We start from the raw sequence: 20,776 nt of genomic DNA on the forward strand, positions 1-20,776 counted from the left end.
GTTCATTTAAAACTATGGTCCATTTCTGCGACATTAAACAGAACTTCCATCGTTCTTTTCCTCACTTTTTTTTTTCCTTAAAGGTACCAAAACCCGTGTGCGACTCCCGACACGTAATCGCGACGCAGAATGCAAGGACAAGCTGGAGAACGGGAGCTGATAATTGCGTCTCTGCAGTGTCTGAAGACTGATAACAGTCAAGTAAATCAAAGATTGTTTCTGCTGCGATAAGAGCAAGGCTTCTTTGTGATAAAACTCTGTGTGTGTGTGTTTTGGGGGTTAAACTGGCAGCACAATTTTTAAACACGTCCGATTTGTTTGACATCTACAGTACTTAGCGGCCATGTTTACGACGATGGATTGGGGCCGCTGTAAATAAGAATGAGTCATAAAAGAAGCTGGTGGGCGGAAAATCGGAGAAAAATCTCAGATATTTCAACGTTTTGTCATACGAACAAAATTCCCCAAAAAACTGTGTAAAATGTAAATAACAGCTCGAAAGCCTGCCTCTCTGATGGTTTAGGGGTACATTAGTGCCTCTAGAATGGGCAGCTCACACATCTGGAAAGGTTCAATTAATGCAGAAAAGTAAAAACAGGTTTTAGAACATATCCTCCCTTACACGTTTTTCAGGGAAGGTCTTGCAGATTTCTGCAGGATGATGTTAAACCACAAACAGCCTCCATTCTAACAGCACGGCTTCATAGAAGAAGAGTCCAGGAGCTGAACTGACCTGCCTGCAGTCCAGGCCTCTTATATATCATGAAACCAAAAATCCATTAAATATCCAGGACTGTAGAGCAGCTAGAACTCTCTACAGACCAGAACGGGACAACATTTTCCTCTAAAACCTCCAGCAGCTGCTCTCCTCAGGTCTTCACAGTCCTGTCCCAACTTTTTGAGATGTGCTGCTGCCTTTTTTATTTTATAAAAGTCCAGTTCTTTAGTTTAAACATGTGTTGACTATGTTCCGTTATAAAATAAAAAAAGGGTTTGCAAATCATTACATTTTGTTTTAATTTACATTTTACACAACGTCCCAGTTTTTTTTTTTGTAATTGCAGTTCCTCAAAAACCCTTGGATAATATCTCATGTTGGACAGTTTTCAATAAAAATAAATCATTACAAAATAAATATATTTAAATGGTAAATAGACTGTATTTATATAGCGCCTTTCTAGCCAACCAGGCCGCTCAAAGCGCTTTACAACAATCTGTCCTCATTTATCCGTCCTCACATCCATCCAGCCTCTGCTACAGAGCTAACCTGAATAGGCATTAAAGTCGTAAATTTACAAAAGCGACGTTGAGATATCTTTAAAGATGCAAGTGGCACATTTACAAGAAAATAACTTGCAAATGTGTTAAAAACAAAAAACCCAGAACAACATCTGCCGGGTGAAGACTCTGACATGATAACGAGAGGTTTTTATGTAAACATTTGACATTTTTGTAGAAATCTCTGAGATTTTTCACCCACCAGCTCCTTCTATTATTTCTTTGTTATTTACAATGACCCCCCCCAAGTATGTCGTTGTACACATTTGACGCATTTAATACTATAAATATAAAGGAACAAACACCACTGTAACAAAATGCTAAATGCGAGTTGAAATTGCTCAACAAAACAATGGCTTTTTTTTTTTTTTCGTATAAAGACATAATCCATGCATTGCAAATCCAACGAGAAGAATCTGTGCTTTCAGTCGATAAAATCATGTACAAAGCAAAGTCGTTTAAAACTAAAACATGTTAAACGCAGAATGTTTTACAGCCATCACAAAAAAATAAAAACACATAGGAGCTTATTTACTTCCTTTGTTGTGCATTTACAGCATGACTGCTACTCGGGGTGTGTTCAGTGCAGCTTTGCTTCATATTAACAGGAAACATCTGATTGCAGCGACCGTGAACCGACTCTGTGGAAGACTGAAATCATCCATCTGCTCGCTTCATCCAGACTCCTCTGAGGCCGCAGGCGCCGAGGCCTCCAGGGACTCGGGAGGGTCCACGGCTCTGTCTGCAGGGAGCTGAGGGCTCTCCTCTTTTATAGAGCTGGAAGCTACGCCGCCGTCTTTAGCTTCGCCGGCGTGGCAGTTGTCCACTTGAGTCGCCTCGCCTTGCTTTTCCCCCTCGGCTGGAGAGCTACCTCCCTCCGCGTTAGCTACAACCTCGCTCGGCTCGTTATGGCTCGTTTCAGCCGTTTCCGGGTCCGACTTCTCGCTCTCGGCCAGGGCATCTTCCGCTTCCACTTTGGCGACCCCCTTCTCCGGAGGACTCGGCGGCTTCCCGTCTTCGGCAGGAGCCGCATTTCCCTCCGTCGCCTGTTCCTCCTCCTCTTCGATCTCGTCCTCTAAAGGAGGAATCATCTGCTCCTCCCTCCCACCCGGAAAGACTTTGTCTGGGTAGACGAGCTTCAGCTGCTCCTCGAAATAGTCCTCCAGGTACAACCCGGCACTCCCGACCTCGGATGTCGTCTGAGAAAATCGGACGTTTTAGAAAACAACTCAGGAAGACGTAGGAATAAAAGCATAAAGAAATCTGCGTATCTGATAACAAACACCTACCTTGTAGTACTTCGCACAGTTGAAAAAGATGAGCCTGACGTCGGCGACAAACCCCTCAGGACCGACGTATCGCTCAACCTCCGTCTGTGACTCCAGCTTCCTCTTCACGATCGATAAATCCATCGGTGTCTTTATTAGCTCTTTGTACCTTCGAGTTTCCTACGGCAGAAAGCAGAAGCAACTCCGCTGAACGCCATTTTTAAAACTAATTTAAAGGAACGAATACAAAATTAATTTCTCCTTGTAGCAGAAAAATGATTGATTGATGATAACAACTTGTTTTTCCACACTGAAACATACGTTAGGGTTGAGCGAAAGGTTTAAAACTGTCAATCATCCACTGTCGATCCAACAAGCGGCGATATATTTATGCAGGTGTTTAACCTGGGGATTTGTTTTTCCGTACAACTATCAAAGCAGGCTTTTTATGGCCAAAAAATGATTGTTTCGTCCGGTTGTAGCTTTTCTTTCAGCTGCTCCCTTCTGCAGGGGTTGCCACAGCGAGCAAACTCGGACGAAAGATCTACCTGTCGTCTGGAAACTGTCTTAAATGTTAGGCGCTCAAAAACGCATCTTAACCACAAGGTGAAGCCACGTTATTTTCCTTTTTTACATTTAAATTGTCTTTTTTCATTTTCAAATGATACCAGAGAGCATATTTCAAATTTAGAGTCTTAAAAAAGTCGTTTTAAACACCACTGGATTGACGATTGTTCTTTTTTGTCGACTCCTTACTGAGGTTGTAAGATGACAAATAATTCTGTATCGTGTCAGCTGTCATTTTGAACACGAGGATTTTATTGTTTCTACCCAAATTAGGGCCGAGTTAAACAAAAAGCCTGAACTGCACAGGTCTGTCCGACAGCCGCTCAATCTGCTGTCTCTCCGTTTGCAGGTTGGACAGAAAGTTTGAGGCGTTGCTGCTGGAAATGAGCTGGATTACAAACAATCGAGGTGCATTACAGCGTGTCCAGGTTTGAATTTGAGCCGTGCGTTTATTTAAAGGATGAAAATCCACAGCTAAAATAAAGTGCTGCCAACGGACTCTAATGTCCACCGACACATTTGTCCAATCAGACATAAATGCCTGAAAATTGAGTGTTACCCATGGAGATGCAGGCTGCTGGAAGTCGGTGCTGAAGTCATTACAGAACAGGCGTAGCAGCAATCTCTCACACTTCTAGATTAAAAAAAGAGATAAATATCATAAGATGGGACATTCAACGTGTTGTTTGCTGAGATGACAGGACATTTGATCAACTTTTGTTTTAATAATTTGCTGCCTACGTTGTGAAATCACCACTGTACGCAAAAATAAATACCCTTCTGTCAACAGGTGGGAACTTTTCCGAGTCTGGGTCATCCCGTCTGTCGCAGTCGTACACCATCTCAGGGGAGTCCAGGTCTCGGCAGAACGAGCAGAACCACTCGCCGCTGTGGAGACACAACAGGAGCATTTAAAACATTTTAAACTATGTTTGTTTTGTTTTTTAAATCTTTATACGGTACTCAGGTGTGTCACACCTGGGGGACTCATTCAGAGTGGGAATGTGGCAGGTCAGGTGAAAAACTTTGGGGCACTTGTCGCAGCACAGCAGCTCTCCTCCGTTCTGACAGACGGCGCACCAGTCCTCGTTCGGGTCGTCTTCGTGCTCCGTTTTCTTCTCAGACTCGGGCTGGGACTGGGTCTGCGGACTGTAGTTTTTGGAGTCCGAAGCAGGGACTGCGACCGCCGCGAGCCCCTTCGGCTGCTGCCGAGGCTTCGACTGAGCGCCGGTGCTGCTGTCCGGCAGACTCAAGCCGACAGTGGACTGCACCTGCAGGGGGCAGAAATACAATATTTAGACAATTAGATGGAAAAAAGCTGACTAATGTTTGACAAATAGGAAAGAAATCTATTTTAAAATGCAAATTTAAAAGTCATGTTTAACATTTTTGCATTTGGGACAAAATGATAATCACCATCTAACATTTCGACAGCAGCTTGGGTTTACGTAAATCAAAGTACATCGCTTACAAAACGAACTTCGTCATCATCCTCTGGCTCGTCCTTGATGACAATAATGGGCCCTGGCGAGGTCCGCCTTCGTCGTTTGGAGGGAGGGGCTGACCCCGGCTCAGAAGTCTGCTTCCAGGAAGTCAACCTTCAACACAAAAATAAACCAGGATATATAAAACATTATACCGACTGAAAGCTTAAAGAACACGTTCGGGTTCAGATTCTCTGCCGTTTGGATTAATGTTGCTTTGCTGGACGAATATGGATAAATAAAGCCGGGTATCATCAGAATACCATTGAAGTTATCCCACATTATCTAATAATTTTACCTGATGGAAGCGTATATAAAATAATATTTGACCAAGCACACAACCCTGTGGAACTCCAGGACTAACTCTGGTTTGTACAAACTGGAATCTATCAGATAAATAAGACTTAAACCAGTGTGGTTAATCTCATTTAATCTCAATAATATGTTTACACCTCTATAATAGATTATTGTAATGTTAGACAAGATCTACTGTCCACATGAGAGTATCGTTGGTAACTTTCCACAACACTGTTTCTGCACTAAGATGAGCTCAAATCCTGACGGACTTTTTTAAGTTTTAAAGTGAAAGTAACATTCGTTAGAGCTATTTTGAAGTTGTGATTTCAATGGCTTCAGTCTCCAGTGGTTTATCACCTTTCATGGAGGCAGGTGATATTTAAAAAAAAAATGGATGTACTGGATGTCTTTAACTTGTTGGAACTCGTGAGCAGGTTTCTCAGGTAAGCGTTTAAGCCCTAACCCTGACACCGACAGGAACCGTCACGCAGAAAATGAGTCGTGTGGAGCAGAAACTGCGATGACTGATGAATAATTTCTCACCCCGCGCTTCTGTCCGAAGACGACGGCTTCGCCATAGGGGAGTTCTGGCTCCCTCGAGCTGAAAGTAACAGCAGGACGGGTTAAAAGTCAAACAAAAAGCCCTCCGCTGAGACAAGAAAACACAGATCAAAGCACCGACCTGTCAAATTACCAAATGCACTTTTGTCTGCAGCTGCCAAGGCCAGACTTTGACCCATGCTGGGTTTAGGAACAGAGATGCTGATGGTGGGAACAGATCCACCCACTTCAATCCGCTTTAGATGGGAGGACTCCGGCATAAATCTCTGGAGATAAAAAACAAAACACGTAGAAACAGAGACATCATCACAGCTACACAGAAAACATTACGACAGATCTCTGAGATTCCCACCTGCTGTAGTGACGTCTGCGTCGCCGCTCCTGCCGTCAGAGGCTGAGGGTAGCGAGGAATGCCCTGCGACACATCGATGGGTTTAGGCGGGAAACTGGAGCTGTGGATCAGCTCTCTGAGAGTCTAGTTATAGAGGAGAAGATGAGAGAAGATTGAACAGTTTGACACCACCTATGAGTCCACGAGCTTCACTGTTTTGTCTATTAAAACAAAAGAATAAAGCTGATTCTCCTGCATTTAGTCAATTCAAAGTATTTTTCCTCTCATTCTCAAAATGAAGCTGAAAAAAGCAACGTTTCAAGCCATTCCCATAAAACCAAATCTTACAGGACAGAATAAAAAGTAGAGCATTTACCAGAAGTATAATTATAAGTAGTGCTGCTGTTAATGTCAAACACACAACAATAAAAACTACTACATTAAGATATTAAGCAGCTTGGTAAAACATACCTTAAAAGTAAATAAAACTGTTTTAATTTCTCAAATCTGAGATCAGACATGAAAAGATGGAATCTGATTCCTTTTACAAATTTACACTCAAGAGTTGAGTCGGTCAGAATGAATATTCTCCTGCGCTTCCTATATCTGTTTCAGTGTCTACCTATTCTGATCCCAGATAGGCGCTTCGTAGAGTGGGAAAGAACAATATCCCAATATATCTGGCAGGGGAAAAAGGCAAGAGTGAGATATAGTACGCTGCAGTTAAAGAAAGAGAAAGGTGGACTAGGTCTTCCTAATCTACAGGTCTACTACCTTGCAACTCAATTAAGACCAGTACTCTGTCTATCCTCTCCACTTTACAGTGCTAAGTGGAAAGATTTGGAAAAAGCAACAGTGGAAGAAATACCACTAATATCAGTACTAATGGATAAGGATTTACAAGAGGGGCTCAATATACCATATGGGTCAACATTACACACCATGCTGGATTCTTGAAATAAGGTCGTTAAAATGTGTAAATTGTGTAACCAGATAAAAATACTCAGGTGGTGTGCCTTTGACTCAGCTTTTAAACCAAATAAGACTGATGTAAGATTTAGAGGATGGACCCAAAAAGGATTAACCACGTACTATACATTTACCCGGAAGGGTGTGTTTCAGAGTTTTGAGGAACTCCAGAGGTCTAAAGGGTTGGAGAAGGACGACTTCTTTAGATATCTGCAGGTTAGGTCTTACTTCAATCAAAATATATGCGATAATAGGGATACGGCCAAACCAGGATTTTTTAAAGTGTTTCTGTCCCTGTTGAAATCAGGTTCATGCAAAAAAATTGTTTCCTTACTGTATAATGGCATTCTATTGTCTAAACAAGGTGATACAGACTACATAAGAAACAAGTGGGTAAAAGAAGGAAATTTATCAATTACAACTGAAGTCTGGGAACAGATTAATAAATTACATTGGATGACCTCAAGCTCCAATACATGGCGGCTGTTCAGTTGGAAAAACTCTGTTCGATACTTTGTAACTCCAGCCCAGAAAAAACACCAGGGCAGCGGAGACTCGTGTTGGAGACTCTGTGGAACAAATGGAGCAAATCACCACCACATCTTCTGGGCTTGTCCGGTGATTAAGGCCTTTTGGGAACAAATATGTTCCCACCTAAATAACATCTTTACTGAAGGAATCCTATGTAATTGTGAATCCCTATATTTAGGAAATATTTCATTTGATAACTGGACTCTGGACGACAAAAAACTCCTGTTAATGCTTCTGGCAGCAAGCAAAAAGACAATCACTAGAAAATGGTTAAAGCCTGAAGCACCCACAGTGGAGGATTGGGTTTCCATTGTACAGGACATTTACACTCTGGAGAAGTTATCTTTTTCTGTTCATGGTCAGAGAGAATCCTTTTTCAGGATCTGGTCTAAATGGACCAACTACGTAAAGTCAGTTATCCCAGTAGATTGAATACAGCCATTACATGTGAGTACTGTTGTGTTGTTTTACTATACCTTAATTCAGGATTATGGGAAATGTTTGCTATCGACTGTGTTTTACCACTGACAAAAGGAAAATAGACCTGACTCTTCCTTACCCCCCACACTCACATTTTTCTTTTTTTTTTTTTCTGTTGTCGTTTTCATTGTTCGCGTGTTACACAAAAACCTTGGATTGGCCTGTGTATTTCTTTTCTTCCTCCCAATGTGGGGGAAACTGGAATGTAAAAATAATTTGTATCTTGCCTTTCCAAATAAAAATTAAAAAAAAAAAAAAAAAAAACTGTTTTAATTGCTGGTTGGTTTAATAATTTTTTCAGCTCAAGTAGAGGAAAATTATTTAAAAGGTGAAACACATACATTAGTATTCCTATTGTTGCACATCCTGTGGCTTTTAGGACAATTTTACTTAATTATTACCAAAATATTATTCATCAAAAACAATGTGTTCATCAATAAGAATCTGACTTTTTTGTATAGCAGTTTACAGATAAGGTTTGTAAAAAGAATCCTTAACATACTTCATATAATACTGAGTATTTTTTACCTTATTTTGTTTGCATTTGCTTTGGTTTAGGACATATTAGCATCTTTTGTGAGTTAAGCCCTTTCTAGAGTTTTGCAGGTAATTGTTTGCAAAATGTTAATTGAAATAATTTTTGGTTTTTTTACCCTCACGATTAAACAACTTTGCTTGATTTGGGGAAAAAAAAGTCATGTTTTACAGAACCAAAATGCCTTACAGTTGTTAATACAATCCAAAGCGGCGATTCTCACCAGGTTTTCTATGTTAGACGCAGAGTTTTTACATAAAGAACATTTACCTGTGAAGCTGTGTAGCTGGAGTTCTGAAGCATGTTCGGAGGGGGGCTCCTCGGGCTGGGATGGGCGTTCCCGTACCTGCGCCCAGGCGGCGCCATGCTGGGGGGGCCTTGGGATGGCGAAGACCCTCCGTGGATGGGTCTGGTTGGCGGCGGCGGGCCGGCAGGTCCGGGGAGCCGGACGTTTTGGTACCAGGACCAGTGGTTCGGAGCAGGCTGTCTGTGAGGCTGATGGGAAAGCTTGTCAACCTTGGGCAAATGAATTATTCAACAGGTTACCTTTCTATGTAAAACTACTTTAATTCATGCATTCTAGAAAAGATACAAAACGCAGCGCTTTAGTTCTTCTAAAATATATAAATATATATTATTTTACCTGCATCTGGAGCTGAGCCAGAGTACTCTGTCGCTGCTGCTGTGCGGAGACAGACAGACCTCCAGATGGAGCCTCTGGTCTGGGAGCAGTAGGGTGGTTGGTGATGGGCGGCCTCCCCGGGCATCTTTCTACAACCAGTGAGCCTGCAGGAAACAAGAGGTTTAACTCTAAATAACACCTACGGAGGCGTCAGAGGAGCAGCTCGCATGACAGCTTCCTTTACTTTAAAAATAAGGCTTTTAAAAAGCATAAAACTTCCTGAACGACACAGCCAGGAAAGGGTGAAAATGCAGAATAATTAGAATACAGTGCATACAAAACTGCTATGTGCCCAAGGTTTGAACGTTTTAACAAATATGAGGAAAATTAAACAGTGTTAAGAGTACCGGTACTAAAGGAAGCCACCACTGTTTGCTTCGGCCCTTTCTAGTTTAAATTTTAGACCTTTTAATTGGTATTTCTTAAAAATTCTTCAAACTAAATCTCTTTAAAGGTTTAGGAAGTGAGCACAGCAAACTGAACTGAACTGCATGTTTTAAGCTTTGACAACAAACAGATAAATTTGTTGTTGTGTAATGTTCAACAAGCAAATTCAACATTTTTTTTTGTAATATTATTAAAAAAACCTAAAACATGGAGACATTTTGCTCAGTGAAAAGTTCAAGGAAAATAAATCTTTGCCAAAACATATTAAAAGAAAATCAAACTAATCCAGCTGGGGGAAATCTTTTTCAACCCCACAAGAAACTACATTTGGTTCTAAACCAAATTTAGGACTCCTCAACAAGGAGGAGACATTAGTTAAAATAATAACACAAGTCCTATTTAGGTCAGATCGGATGAATACACTGACACACATAAATATAAAAACACAATGTTCTGTTTACTTGATTGAGGAGCACACGAGATAACTTCACCGAGAACTGAATTTTATTAGAAATCATACCGAGGTTGGCTTTCCTTTCAGGTTTTTTATCATTTGAGTCTCTAAAAGTTGTTTTTACAGAGGAATATTTTACTAAAAAGTCATGCTGAAGAGGAGAGAAAAGGACTCGTTTTAGTGGAAAATATAGACCCAAGTTTTAAAGACAAAAGAGAAAAGCTTTTGCATAAAACTGACACATACTGCTGATAAAAACCAGCCTTACCCAGGTCTACGTTAGTAGCCCAGAATCCAGAGCGGCACTGGAAGCGAACAGAGCTCTGGGGAACGATGGACGGGTTGTAGCTTGTTCTCATCAGGTAATGGATCTGGTAAAGGATCTGGGAGACAGAACGAGCGCGAGGTTAAAGTCGCTATAATTGTACCTTTTTTTTGCTGTGCTGCTGAAGTCACGTACCAGTCTCTTGCAGTACAGGAGAGCCGTTCCACTGTGGCTCGCCGTGGCCCATTTGGTGAAGCTGATCACATGGTCCAGATGCCTGGTCAGGGTGTTGATGTCGTCCTGCTGCTTTTTCAGAGCCAGCTCGTGGTCTTTAGTCAAAGCCTGGGAGGAAACGTGTTCAGCAAACGTCACGAAAGGAATCCCACGTGTCAAAATCACAAAAGTCTGTTTTGTTTAGTTTTTAAAACACACCTCAAGCTGGTTGATCAGAATCTTTCCCTTCCTGTTGATCTCCATGATCAGGTTACAGATGGACTTCTTGATTTCGTTTGTCACAGCCTTGCGGTTTTCTTCAACTTGCTGCAATCTGTGAAGAGAGTCATAACTCAGATTTTTCCTTGTTCAGTTTTAACGCGTTCCTGATTTTTAACTGACAGTAGATACGGCCTCCTCACCCGTTGTTGATGCAGCTCGACACTTCCTCAGTCGCCTTTCGCTTGTCCTGCAGCTGCTGAGTCATGGTCTCCAGGTACTGCTTATGATTTTTGTAAGCATCCTCCAAAAACTGGTAGCTAGACACAAAAAGCATTACCAGCATGAACAACGACAACTGCTAAGACTTGTTTTTCCAAGATTTCATGAATAATTTAGTGTCTAAATTATTTAGCTGACCTATCAGCACCTTCCCCGCGTGTTGAACGGTTACCGACACGAATGATTATAATCACATTTACCTCCACAGCTCTGAATATTAAACATCATTTTTGCCTTTTTTTCTTAAAATTAACAATGCAATGACGATTTATGGAGCACCTAAGGAACGAAAACAGCCTATTCTTAAATTAAAGGCCTGTCATTCTTTAATAGCCAATGCCTTTTATGCCAGAGTTTTAGACTAAGATCGTTCTGTGTTGATAAATGACGGCGTTAGAGCCGTTTTGGTCAAACCTTGAAAATAACGTTAATGGAGTCTCATGCAATATTGAGTACGCGTTGTTAATAGCTCTGAGCTACTACGACACTAGGTTTTAGCTCTATATCTGTAAATTTGACTGAATTATAGAGATATAGAGTTTCAATAAAATCCATCGAGTGGTTCATGAGATGTTTTGCTAACAGACAGACAGAGGCCTGCCTTTCAGCTTCCAGCAGTCGGAGATAAATAAGAACAATAAGAAGATCTTCATACTTGTGATCCTTGTGTTTCTGAAGTTGACAGTCCCGACAGGTGAGCCGATCACAAGTCTCGCAAAACAGCTTCAGCGGCTCCTGCTTGTGGATGTCGCAAAAAACAGGCCTCTGTGAGGAAATATCCAGCGCTTCTGGCAGGCAAAGGAGATTAAATACAAAGAAAAATACAAAAATCAGACCATCGGCTTTACTAAGATTTAAAACCTTTGCTACTTCTCTTCACAGTCAAGCAACTAGAAGCAGATATTTTGGATCTTTTAGTTTCAAAAGTCAAAAACATTTTGCAGGTAGAGACAAATTCTACGGGTTTTTGTGCAGAATGCAACACGTCGCCTCACTACCTGGAGACATCTCCTCCTTCTGCCGGATGGTGTGGTCTCTGGTGAACTTGACCCTCTGGTGTGCCTCGATGCACGTCACGCACAGAAACTCCACACACTCCATGCAGTATCCTGTCGCCTCTGTGTTGTCGTCGCAGCTCATACACACCTGGAGACAAACACACACACACAAAAAAAAAAAAAATGAGGGAGTTCTGTCGTGCAAAGCGAAGGTTTAGGCAACGTGCAGGCTTGTGACAACCAACCTGGCTGTTTTTCTCCACCGTGCTGCTTGGCACCTCAGCAGAGTCCTTGACAAAGAAATTGTCCAATATGTCAATCTCCCAGCATTCTTGCCTGCACACTGGACACCGAACGGCCCCTAGAACAAGAAAATCAGATACATTAGTGAGGATATGAGCTAAAAACCATTTACATGACTTTATTTACTGTATAAATATGCTGCGACACGATAAGAGACTTCTGTTAGGAACAAAATATATGTTAATACTAATGTATAAATTTAATGTATCCTCATTACTATAACAACAAGATAAGACTAAATCATTTGCAGCCTTAAAATAACATGTTTGATATAACAAATGCTAAATGGATGTCTTTAAAACTACATCATTTGCTACATTTTACGGATTATTTTGACCCAGGTTTAGATGCTTGTATCTGACAAAAGTTCAGACAAAATAAACCAAAATGCCTGCAGCCTTTTGGATCACACATTGTTCTGTGCAAAAGTCTTGGATCATTTGTCATTTCTTGATATTCAGCTTCCAGCTACAAGCAAACATCACAACAAGAATCTCCACGTCTTTGAATTTTTTAAAGTCTTCTACAGGTCTTTTCTTTTTCATTAGTTGGACAGCTTTTTTAACTCAATTTCCATCCAGTACTTGAACATTTTTGGAGGATCTTTTTCTTTGTTAAGCCACTTAACTCTGACTTATGATTCACTCAGACGTGAAAAAGACTCAAAAACTCAAGAGATAAACCAGTGTTGTGTTGACATGACTACTTTGTCACTAACAGCCTGTCACAAAGAGACATTTTGTTTCCATTTCGTTGGTTGAATTCATGATAAATCCCAAAAATATAGTTTGATAAACTAAATTGTATTTTAGCACCAACAAGGTTATGTTCAAACAGCTAATAGGTGAGAACTTGAGAGCTGCAGTAGCTCAGTAGATCAGCGCCATGGTTCTGTAATCCTGAGACCGCAGGTTTGAGCCCAGGTTGCGTCAGGAAAGGCATCCGGCGTAAAACAACTGACAAATCTCTCACGCGAGTTCGCTCGCTATGGCCACCCCTGCAGAAGGGAGCAGCCGAAAGAAAACAACATTAGCTAAAAACCTGACGTGCAGTGGATTAGTGGTGTCCAATCCTGGTCCTGGAGGGCCACCATCCTGCAGGTTTAAGATGTTTCTCTGCTCTCCAGGTCCTGCAGAAGCCTGGTCAATCAGTCATTCACACTGGTTGTGTCAAAGCAGAGAAAAGTCTAAACCATGCAGGATAGTGGCCCTCCGGGACCAGGAGTGGACACCGCTTAAGTCAAGGATCAACTCTGTCAGGTTATCCGTGCATTTTTTCCCCTCATTTCTTAAAGACATGACTTTCAGATACTGATGTTCTAGTTTAGACGTATTTAGGTTTGACACCTTATCGTTTTCCTGTTTTTGAAGTGCACAACGCACAAATATTTCATCAAGATCAGATACAAGGACAGGACAGCCAAAAAAAACACAGTACAGACAGTATGTATCTGTTCACATATGCAAAATTATACATAACATTTCCCCTTTTTCATTTGCTCATCAGTTATGGGTTAAAATTGTAAATCTTTTGCAACAGTGGTTGCGATTTATTAAATATTCCAACCACTATTGTAACATTTAAAGGGTAATAAGGACGAGTATTTTTTTAAAAACTGGTGTATTTTAAATGAGTGTCTGCAGCGGTGACTCTGCTGTTTTACTCCTAAAATGTCACCCAGTCGTGCCAGATGCCAACATGTGGGGGAACTAATGTGTGCGGACGCTTGGAGCCGCCTCTCCCTGGTTTGTCGCCTTCACCTGGGCCGTGCGGGTCCCGCCTCGGCGGCTCGGTGCTCCTCAGCGGGGGCGGCAGACACCTCTTGCAGAAGGAGTGGAGGCACGGCAGCAGCTTGGGCTCTCTGCTGTGGAAGCTCAGTTTGCAGATGGGACATGTGTCCATGAGCCCGAAAGTGCCGCCTTGCTGTTTGAGTTTATCATCTCCCGCGGGCAAGCTTTCGGCCTCGTTTTCCACGATAATAACAATGTCACTATCGACATTTTTGGCACTTTCATCCATCTTCCCTCCCCTCTTTCTGTAGCTTCACGGTACTCAATTAATCAATACGGCTAGCACAACAAAGAGCAGCCCGTGTTTTCATTTATATGTCCTGAAAAAACAACTAATATCGTGCGTAACGGCATCCCTGCTCGCTTTTCTCCACCTTTACAACCTAAAGTAATGAACGAAATGATAGCAGCTCGTGCGCTTCTTTCCGTCCGGATAGCTAAATTAGCACGATTAGCTTGTTTTTGCGTCGCAGACGCTAAAAAAACAACATATTTTCGACTTTGTGGCGGCTCTTATTAAAGTAAACGAAACGTCAACAGTGCACAGTCACGTCCACGCCGAAATTAGGTCGCACGAACTGCATTTTGCGGCTCATTCGTCCATTGGGGGATATGCTAGCTCCCTCTTCTCAAAACACATATTACCCAGAAGGCATTGCGGGTCATCGCAGCTACGGTGGCCGGTAAGACCAAACTGAAGGCGAACGGATATAACTTCAATCGTCTCGGCGCAAATAGAAACAAATTCAGCCGTTAAATTAAAGCCAGAGGTCTAAAAAAATCCGTTCCTTTTAGTCTAATATACCATATGCAATTATTTACAACATATTTAATCGGTTTAGTTAAATATACATTTGGATTTTCAAGCCCACCAGGAGCCATGGCTTGAAATAAAAACAGTGGTTTCCTTCAATAAATGTTTTGGGTTCACTTGTACTTTGCCTGTTTGTACTTCAACAGTTCTGGTCAATACGCGCTTGCTTTCACAGATTCGGAAAACAACATTTACCTGCCCCGAGACTCCTTGTACTTCCTTTAAAGCCATTTTGTACCTGCCTTGGCTGTGATTTGTACCCACCTGGAGTAATATTATTAATACCTTCTATTTGCCAAACCCCTCTAGCCCCTAATTGTAACCTCTGACACTTATCCCTGACATCCAAACATTACCTTTAAAAAAAAAAACACAGACAGTGTAATGGGAATAAAAAGTGCTTCAATGATTCTCTGCTGCATGTAAGTTAAAGCTGTGTTAAACTGTTAGAATTGAAAAGCACAGAAGTATTTATGACACCATATTTTAGTGAAAGAGCACTCCTTATCTTATAGGGCTCTTGGGTGTAGGGAGCAGTTACCTGATCCCTACCCCCATTCGGAGACCCCTCCTCATCCTATGGAAAGTTATGGAGTGTGTAGAGCTGGGTCTTTAAAGGGGGGCTTTTGTTCTGTTGTCAGACTCACTCTGCTGACTCATTTCAGCTATATAGCTTAAACAAATTATTCTAAGACAAAACTCTTCATTGTCCTCTTTGTTAAAGAAAATTCCATAACAACAGGGACACAGAAATGGTTACACAATGATAAGAATGCCAAATGACGCCAACTGAGTACAAAATGACGACTGTTAAATCCAAGGTGGTAAAGTATGAATTAACCAGTACTCTTAGGAAACCATGCTGCATTAACACTGTTGCCTTGCAGAAAAAGGTTTCAAGTTTGACTTCCATCCGGAGCCTTTCTTTCTCCGTGGAGTTTGCATGTTCTCCTTTTGCATGCACGGATTTTCTCCAGACATATCAGTTCCCCAAAAATATGGACGTTAGAGCACTTGGCCTCACTAAATTGTCACTAGGTGAGTGATTGTCTTGCTTATTTGTATGTGGACTTGGAATGGACTTGTGACCTTTTCAGGTTGTACCCCACCTGTTGCCCAATGACTGCTGCGCCAATGGTATGCTCCATTTAAATTCAAAATCTGGAGTTTCTGAGGTTCAAGTCACAAAACTTTGACTCAAACCTTCTCACAAAGTTGGACTTTAAAATCCAATATGGCTGTCTTGCACTCAAAACGTAGAGAAGGCTAATAATAAACAGTTTGTTCGCGCTTTTCTCAGTTTGTATCTCATCAAATTAGTACAACCTGTGAACTGAGGGATTCCCCGTCAGTTTTAACAACTGGCACTTGCTGAGCCCCGCAGCTTTCACTCCCCCATCCTCTGAAGCTTCTGTGTGACATTCAAAAGCGTTTCGTATCAGCACATTATTACTTTGACTTGTAAATGTGTCAGATACTGCAGCTTTATCATCCCGTCGGTCCGGTCCGTGTGGGAGGCTGATCCATCTGCTCTGGGAGGAGTCGTGTCACTGATCAAAGAACAGAAAAACAACACTGCAGATAACCTACATGGCACACAGTCAGTGGGAGTTCAGCTAAAGACACGGAGAGCAGCACGGACTCTAACTGACATGGAGCTGACAGCAAAAACCCACTCTGTCCCTCTGAGTGATGGAAACAGCATACCTTTATTAGGACTGGGAACTTATGGGAATCCCCGCATGGTAAGAAAAACGACAAATGAGTGACCGAAAACAGAAATCCTGCTGTGTTTCTTAGACTGTTCCTTTTATTAACAGAAGACGTTTTCTTTTGTTAGACTCCAAAGGGAACTGCATATGAAGCTGTCAAACTCGCCATCGACACGGGGTACAGACACATAGACGGAGCCTTGGTTTATTTCAACGAACACGAGGTGGGGCAAGCAATCAGGGACAAAATAGCTGATGGAACCGTAAAGAGAGAGGACGTCTTCTACTGTGGGAAGGTTCGCAAACGCTCGCGTGCTCATGGCTGATCCACGCGCCGTCAGACTCATGTTTTCAGGAACAAACTTCATGGCCACAAAGATAACCCACTGCCACAGTTTTGCAACAACTACTAAAGTTTTTTTTTGTTTTGTTTTGTTGTTGTTCCCTTTGTCTTTAAAGTTGTGGAACACGTTCCATCCCCCTGAGCTGGTACGGCCCGCTCTGGAGAAAACACTGAAGACCTTACAGCTGGATTATGTTGACCTTTATATTGTAGAAATGCCCACAGCTTTCAAGGTTATCACAGCATTTCATGTCACAAATAATACTCACGTGTAATAATAATACTTACATGTTTTTTGTAAATTGTTGCACTTATTTTTTTTTTATCTCTCTGACTTTTTGAAGCCAGGAGACACCTTCTACCCACGGGATGACAAGGGGAAGTACATTTATCACGAGACGGACCTCTGTGCCACATGGGAGGTGAGACTGAGTTCTTTCACCAACTCATGGACAAAACTGGATTCATGTTTGATAATGACAATAAAAATCTAAACATTCATTCATTCATTCAACTATCTTTACAGATCTAGGGTCAAGGTTAAGAGTTAACGATGCAAAGTTTGCTTTTATGGTTCTCGCCTGTCGCCATAAAAAGCGGGCGATCGTGTAATCGCTTGTGTCTGTTCGCAAAATGTCTCATAAATTAAAGGAAGGAGTGCATATTGCCTGACGCTTTGCACAACACAGTTTAAGACTACCATCTTATGAGGAGTTATAGCCATTTTAGTTGAACCTTAGAAATAATGTTACGTGACAATCTCATGCAATGCTGCGAGATGTCACACTCAGAGTATGTGTTGTGATTGACTCTCAGCTACTACCACATCAAAGTTTGGCTCAATATATGCAAAACTGACTGGGTTGTAGCCACCTTTGCATTGGGTGAGTTTGATTAGCTGCGGCGTCCATCTTGAACTGGACTGGCTCCAGAAGTTAATCAGTTCTAGACGTACATCCAATGATTAGTTCCTGGAAGTTTCATAAAAATTCATCAAGTGGTTCGTGAGATATTTTGCTAACAGACAAACAAGCAAGACTTAGACAGTTGCTGGTAAGGTTTGAGGTGAAGCTCTTGCGCAACGAGTAGCACTTGGAGTATGTGTTGTGAATAACTCTCAGCTGCTACCATGCCACATTTTAACACATTATCTGTAAAACGGACTGACTCATGGCTATTTTTGTATTTTCGAAGGTCGGTTAAATATGGGGGCCATCTTTATTCGACTTAATTCCAAAAGTTAATCAGTTGTAGACGAATATCCAATGACTAGTTTGTGGAAGTTTCATAAAAAATCATTTAGTGGTTCATGAGATATTTTGCTAACAGACAGACACACACAGGCAAAAGTATTATTGTCTACCTTCACTTTTCAGCAGCAAGGACATACTTTAATGAAGCTCCCAGAAAGTAATCATTGGATGAACATCTTCAACTGATTAACCTTTTGAGGCAACCTTATTCCAGCAGTTTTACAGATATTGATTTAAAACCTGGTGTGGTAGTAGCTCACGGTCTTCCTCAGCTCATTCTCTGAGCACCAACGGATGCGGCGTGAAACACGGTTTTCTTCGAGGGACGCCACTTCAGAGTCTCGTTTGCTCATTTCTGACCCGACTCTTGGACAGGCTTTGGAGGCTTGCAAAGACGCCGGGCTGGTCAAGTCTCTCGGGGTGTCCAACTTCAACAAACGTCAACTGGAGCTGATTCTGAACAAACCCGGGCTGAAACACAAACCGGTGTCTAACCAGGTACGACCCTGCACACGAAAGTTTACGCTGAAGACGAGGTGACAAAAATAAAAACAAATATAACAAAAAGAGTTTGGAAAAGCAGAGTTGGTCCATGCCCTCACAGAGGACTCTTACTGATAAAATGTGTTTTTACTGTTTTTAAACCCAGGTTGAATGTCATCCATACTTCACCCAGCCAAAGCTGCTTGAATACTGCAGAGAAAAAGACATTGTCATTGTCGGTTACAGTCCTCTCGGGACATCTAGAGATGCATCATGGTATGGGCCCTTTTCCGCTTTCTGTTTAATATGTGAAAAATGTACTGTCATCAGCTTTGATACAAAATCTCTGCAATAAAACACCAACTTTTTATTTTTAAAAAAGTGATTATATGCTAATAAATATATAGCTTGATCTTCTTAGGGCCGACTGTCCGGGAGGACGGGGAGGAGGGTAAAGAGGTGAAGAAGAGACTCCGGGCTGGATGGAGAAAAGTTTCAGGGGTGATCTGTGACCAAAGGGTGGCACCAAAGGTCAAAGGTCAAAGGAAAGGTTAACAGACAGTGGTGTTGGACGGTTTGGAGACAAAAAGACAGGAGACAGAACTGGAAGTGGCAGAGCTGAAGATGTTGAGGTTCTCCTCAGGAAGGACGAGGATGGACAGGATTAGGAATGAGGACATCGGAGGTCCAGCACAGGTTGAAGGACTGGGAGATAAACTTAGAGAGGACAGACTGAGGTGGTTTGGACATGTGCAGATGTATGGATGCAGTTAAATAGGACATGGAGGTAGTTGGATTGAGGACAGAGTTAGATGGAAGAGGACGACTCGCTGCAGCGACCCCTGAAAAGAGAACAGCCAAAAAGTTTCCTTTAATGTTTGTTCAGCTGATTAATTTCAAGTCCTCATGAAAAGCTTAAATCTGTTTTGAGTTGTATTATAATAAGATCGAGCTGAACTGTGTCCGACTAAATCTGAATGTGACTCAATTAACTCAAGTTGTAATTGAAAAGCTATGGCTTGTCTACAAGTTACAACTGGGTCTTTAAAAAAAAAGAGCCTTCGAGAGATTTTGATTAAACAATTTTCAAACCATTTCACGTTAAATTGCAGGAAATTTAGGGAATCCGTTGTCTTAAGTTGTACAAAATTCAAATATTCTAAGTATTTGTAGGATGTCTGTGTGTAGGGGCAACGCTGAGAACCTGTTAAACGTCTGCAGCCTTTAGGAAAACTATGTGAAGCATTTATACGTTTCTAAGATCCAGGAGCCTGGACTTGGTTTCTTTGTTTTCAAAGCCATTTCAGGGAAGGCTTTGCTTATTTTAGCAAGACAAACCACATGCGAATCATCCACTGAGAGACTATAACAATATCTTTTTAAGAAATCCGACCAAGGAGGCCCTGATTTTTCATTAGACGATAGGAAATCCTTTTTAAAACAACAAAAGCTGCAGCAGTTGATCCGACTCATGCCCGTTTCCCATTTGTTGGAGGCAGCTTTGAAATAATTGAGGGTTTCTCCGTTTTAACCAGGGTGAACCTGAAGTGCCCGCCCCTGCTGTCGGACGAGCTTCTGACGTCAGTCGCCGAAAAGCATAAGAAGACCACGGCGCAGGTGTGCCTGAGGTTCAACGTGCAGAGAGGCGTCGTGGTCATTCCAAAGAGCTTCAGCCCCGCTCGCATAAAGGAGAACTTCGATGTATGTTGTCAGAGCATGCTGCCCTTTTAGAAATACAAAGAAAAAAAAACTTTAAAAAGCTCTGCAATAACCTGTCATCACTGCAGATATTCGACTTCTGTCTGTCGGAGGATGAGATGAAGGCGATCGAGGCTCTGAACAAGAATGTTCGTTTTGTGGAGCTCCTCATGTGAGTTTAGCACAACCTGTGTAATGTTTTCTTTTTCTAATTACTTAACTTTTCTTCTTCTTTTTTCTCAACAGGTGGTCCGATCATCCAGAGTATCCATTTCATGATGAATACTGACATCACAAGCTTAAATATAATCAAAGCTTGATGACTGATTGCTTTTACAACCTTGATTTAAAACCGTTATTGCTCATTTTATGAAATGTTTACTAATCACAGTGATTTTAAGCACAGTATTTTATTGTGTCAATAAAATCCCCACATTTGATTTACAAACGAGTTTAAAACAAAGTCCAATCTAATCTTTGCTGCTTTTGTTTGAGACTGAACTGTATATTAATATAATCCTGTTGACATTACGAACTGTTTGATTATTTCTGTGGATTAAATGAATCAAAAAAGGAGCA

General features: G+C 41.6%; 2 protein-coding genes across 6 annotated transcripts; one reads left to right on the forward strand and one right to left on the reverse strand.

Annotated features, from left to right (window-relative positions):
• Nucleotides 1-26: 26 nt before the first annotated feature.
• On the reverse strand, nucleotides 27-14,556 carry trim24 (tripartite motif containing 24). Of its 4 annotated transcripts, none has more exons than XM_017424820.3 (19): nucleotides 13,865-14,556; nucleotides 12,047-12,162; nucleotides 11,802-11,949; nucleotides 11,459-11,588; nucleotides 10,725-10,841; nucleotides 10,522-10,636; nucleotides 10,285-10,431; nucleotides 10,093-10,207; nucleotides 8,945-9,087; nucleotides 8,572-8,817; nucleotides 5,808-5,930; nucleotides 5,577-5,721; nucleotides 5,438-5,495; nucleotides 4,585-4,711; nucleotides 4,092-4,384; nucleotides 3,890-4,001; nucleotides 3,673-3,747; nucleotides 2,568-2,726; nucleotides 27-2,477 (listed from the first exon to the last, which is right to left on the reverse strand). In XM_017424820.3, exons 1-19 carry the CDS (start codon nucleotides 14,121-14,123, stop codon nucleotides 1,953-1,955), a joined length of 3,153 nt encoding a protein of 1,050 aa, XP_017280309.1. In that variant the 5' UTR covers nucleotides 14,124-14,556; the 3' UTR covers nucleotides 27-1,952. The 4 variants fall into 4 exon arrangements, with proteins under 4 accessions (XP_017280309.1, XP_017280311.1, XP_017280310.1 ...); XM_017424822.3 differs by having other exon boundaries at nucleotides 8,572-8,796; nucleotides 11,459-11,591; XM_017424821.3 differs by having other exon boundaries at nucleotides 5,589-5,721; nucleotides 11,459-11,591.
• A 1,710-nt stretch (nucleotides 14,557-16,266) lies between these two features.
• Nucleotides 16,267-20,772, forward strand: LOC108240983 (aldo-keto reductase family 1 member D1). 2 transcript variants are annotated; one of them, XM_017424824.3, is made up of 9 exons: nucleotides 16,269-16,453; nucleotides 16,549-16,716; nucleotides 16,880-16,996; nucleotides 17,108-17,185; nucleotides 18,392-18,514; nucleotides 18,666-18,775; nucleotides 20,035-20,200; nucleotides 20,287-20,369; nucleotides 20,444-20,772. In XM_017424824.3, exons 1-9 carry the CDS (start codon nucleotides 16,361-16,363, stop codon nucleotides 20,484-20,486), a joined length of 981 nt encoding a protein of 326 aa, XP_017280313.1. In that variant the 5' UTR covers nucleotides 16,269-16,360; the 3' UTR covers nucleotides 20,487-20,772. The 2 variants fall into 2 exon arrangements, with proteins under 2 accessions (XP_017280314.1, XP_017280313.1); XM_017424825.3 differs by lacking the exons at nucleotides 20,035-20,200; nucleotides 20,287-20,369; nucleotides 20,444-20,772 and adding an exon at nucleotides 18,907-19,149 and having other exon boundaries at nucleotides 16,267-16,453.
• Nucleotides 20,773-20,776: the final 4 nt, after the last annotated feature.

Source organism: Kryptolebias marmoratus, linkage group LG18, assembly GCF_001649575.2.
Source record: "Kryptolebias marmoratus isolate JLee-2015 linkage group LG18, ASM164957v2, whole genome shotgun sequence".
Classification (NCBI taxonomy): Eukaryota; Metazoa; Chordata; class Actinopteri; order Cyprinodontiformes; family Rivulidae; genus Kryptolebias; species Kryptolebias marmoratus.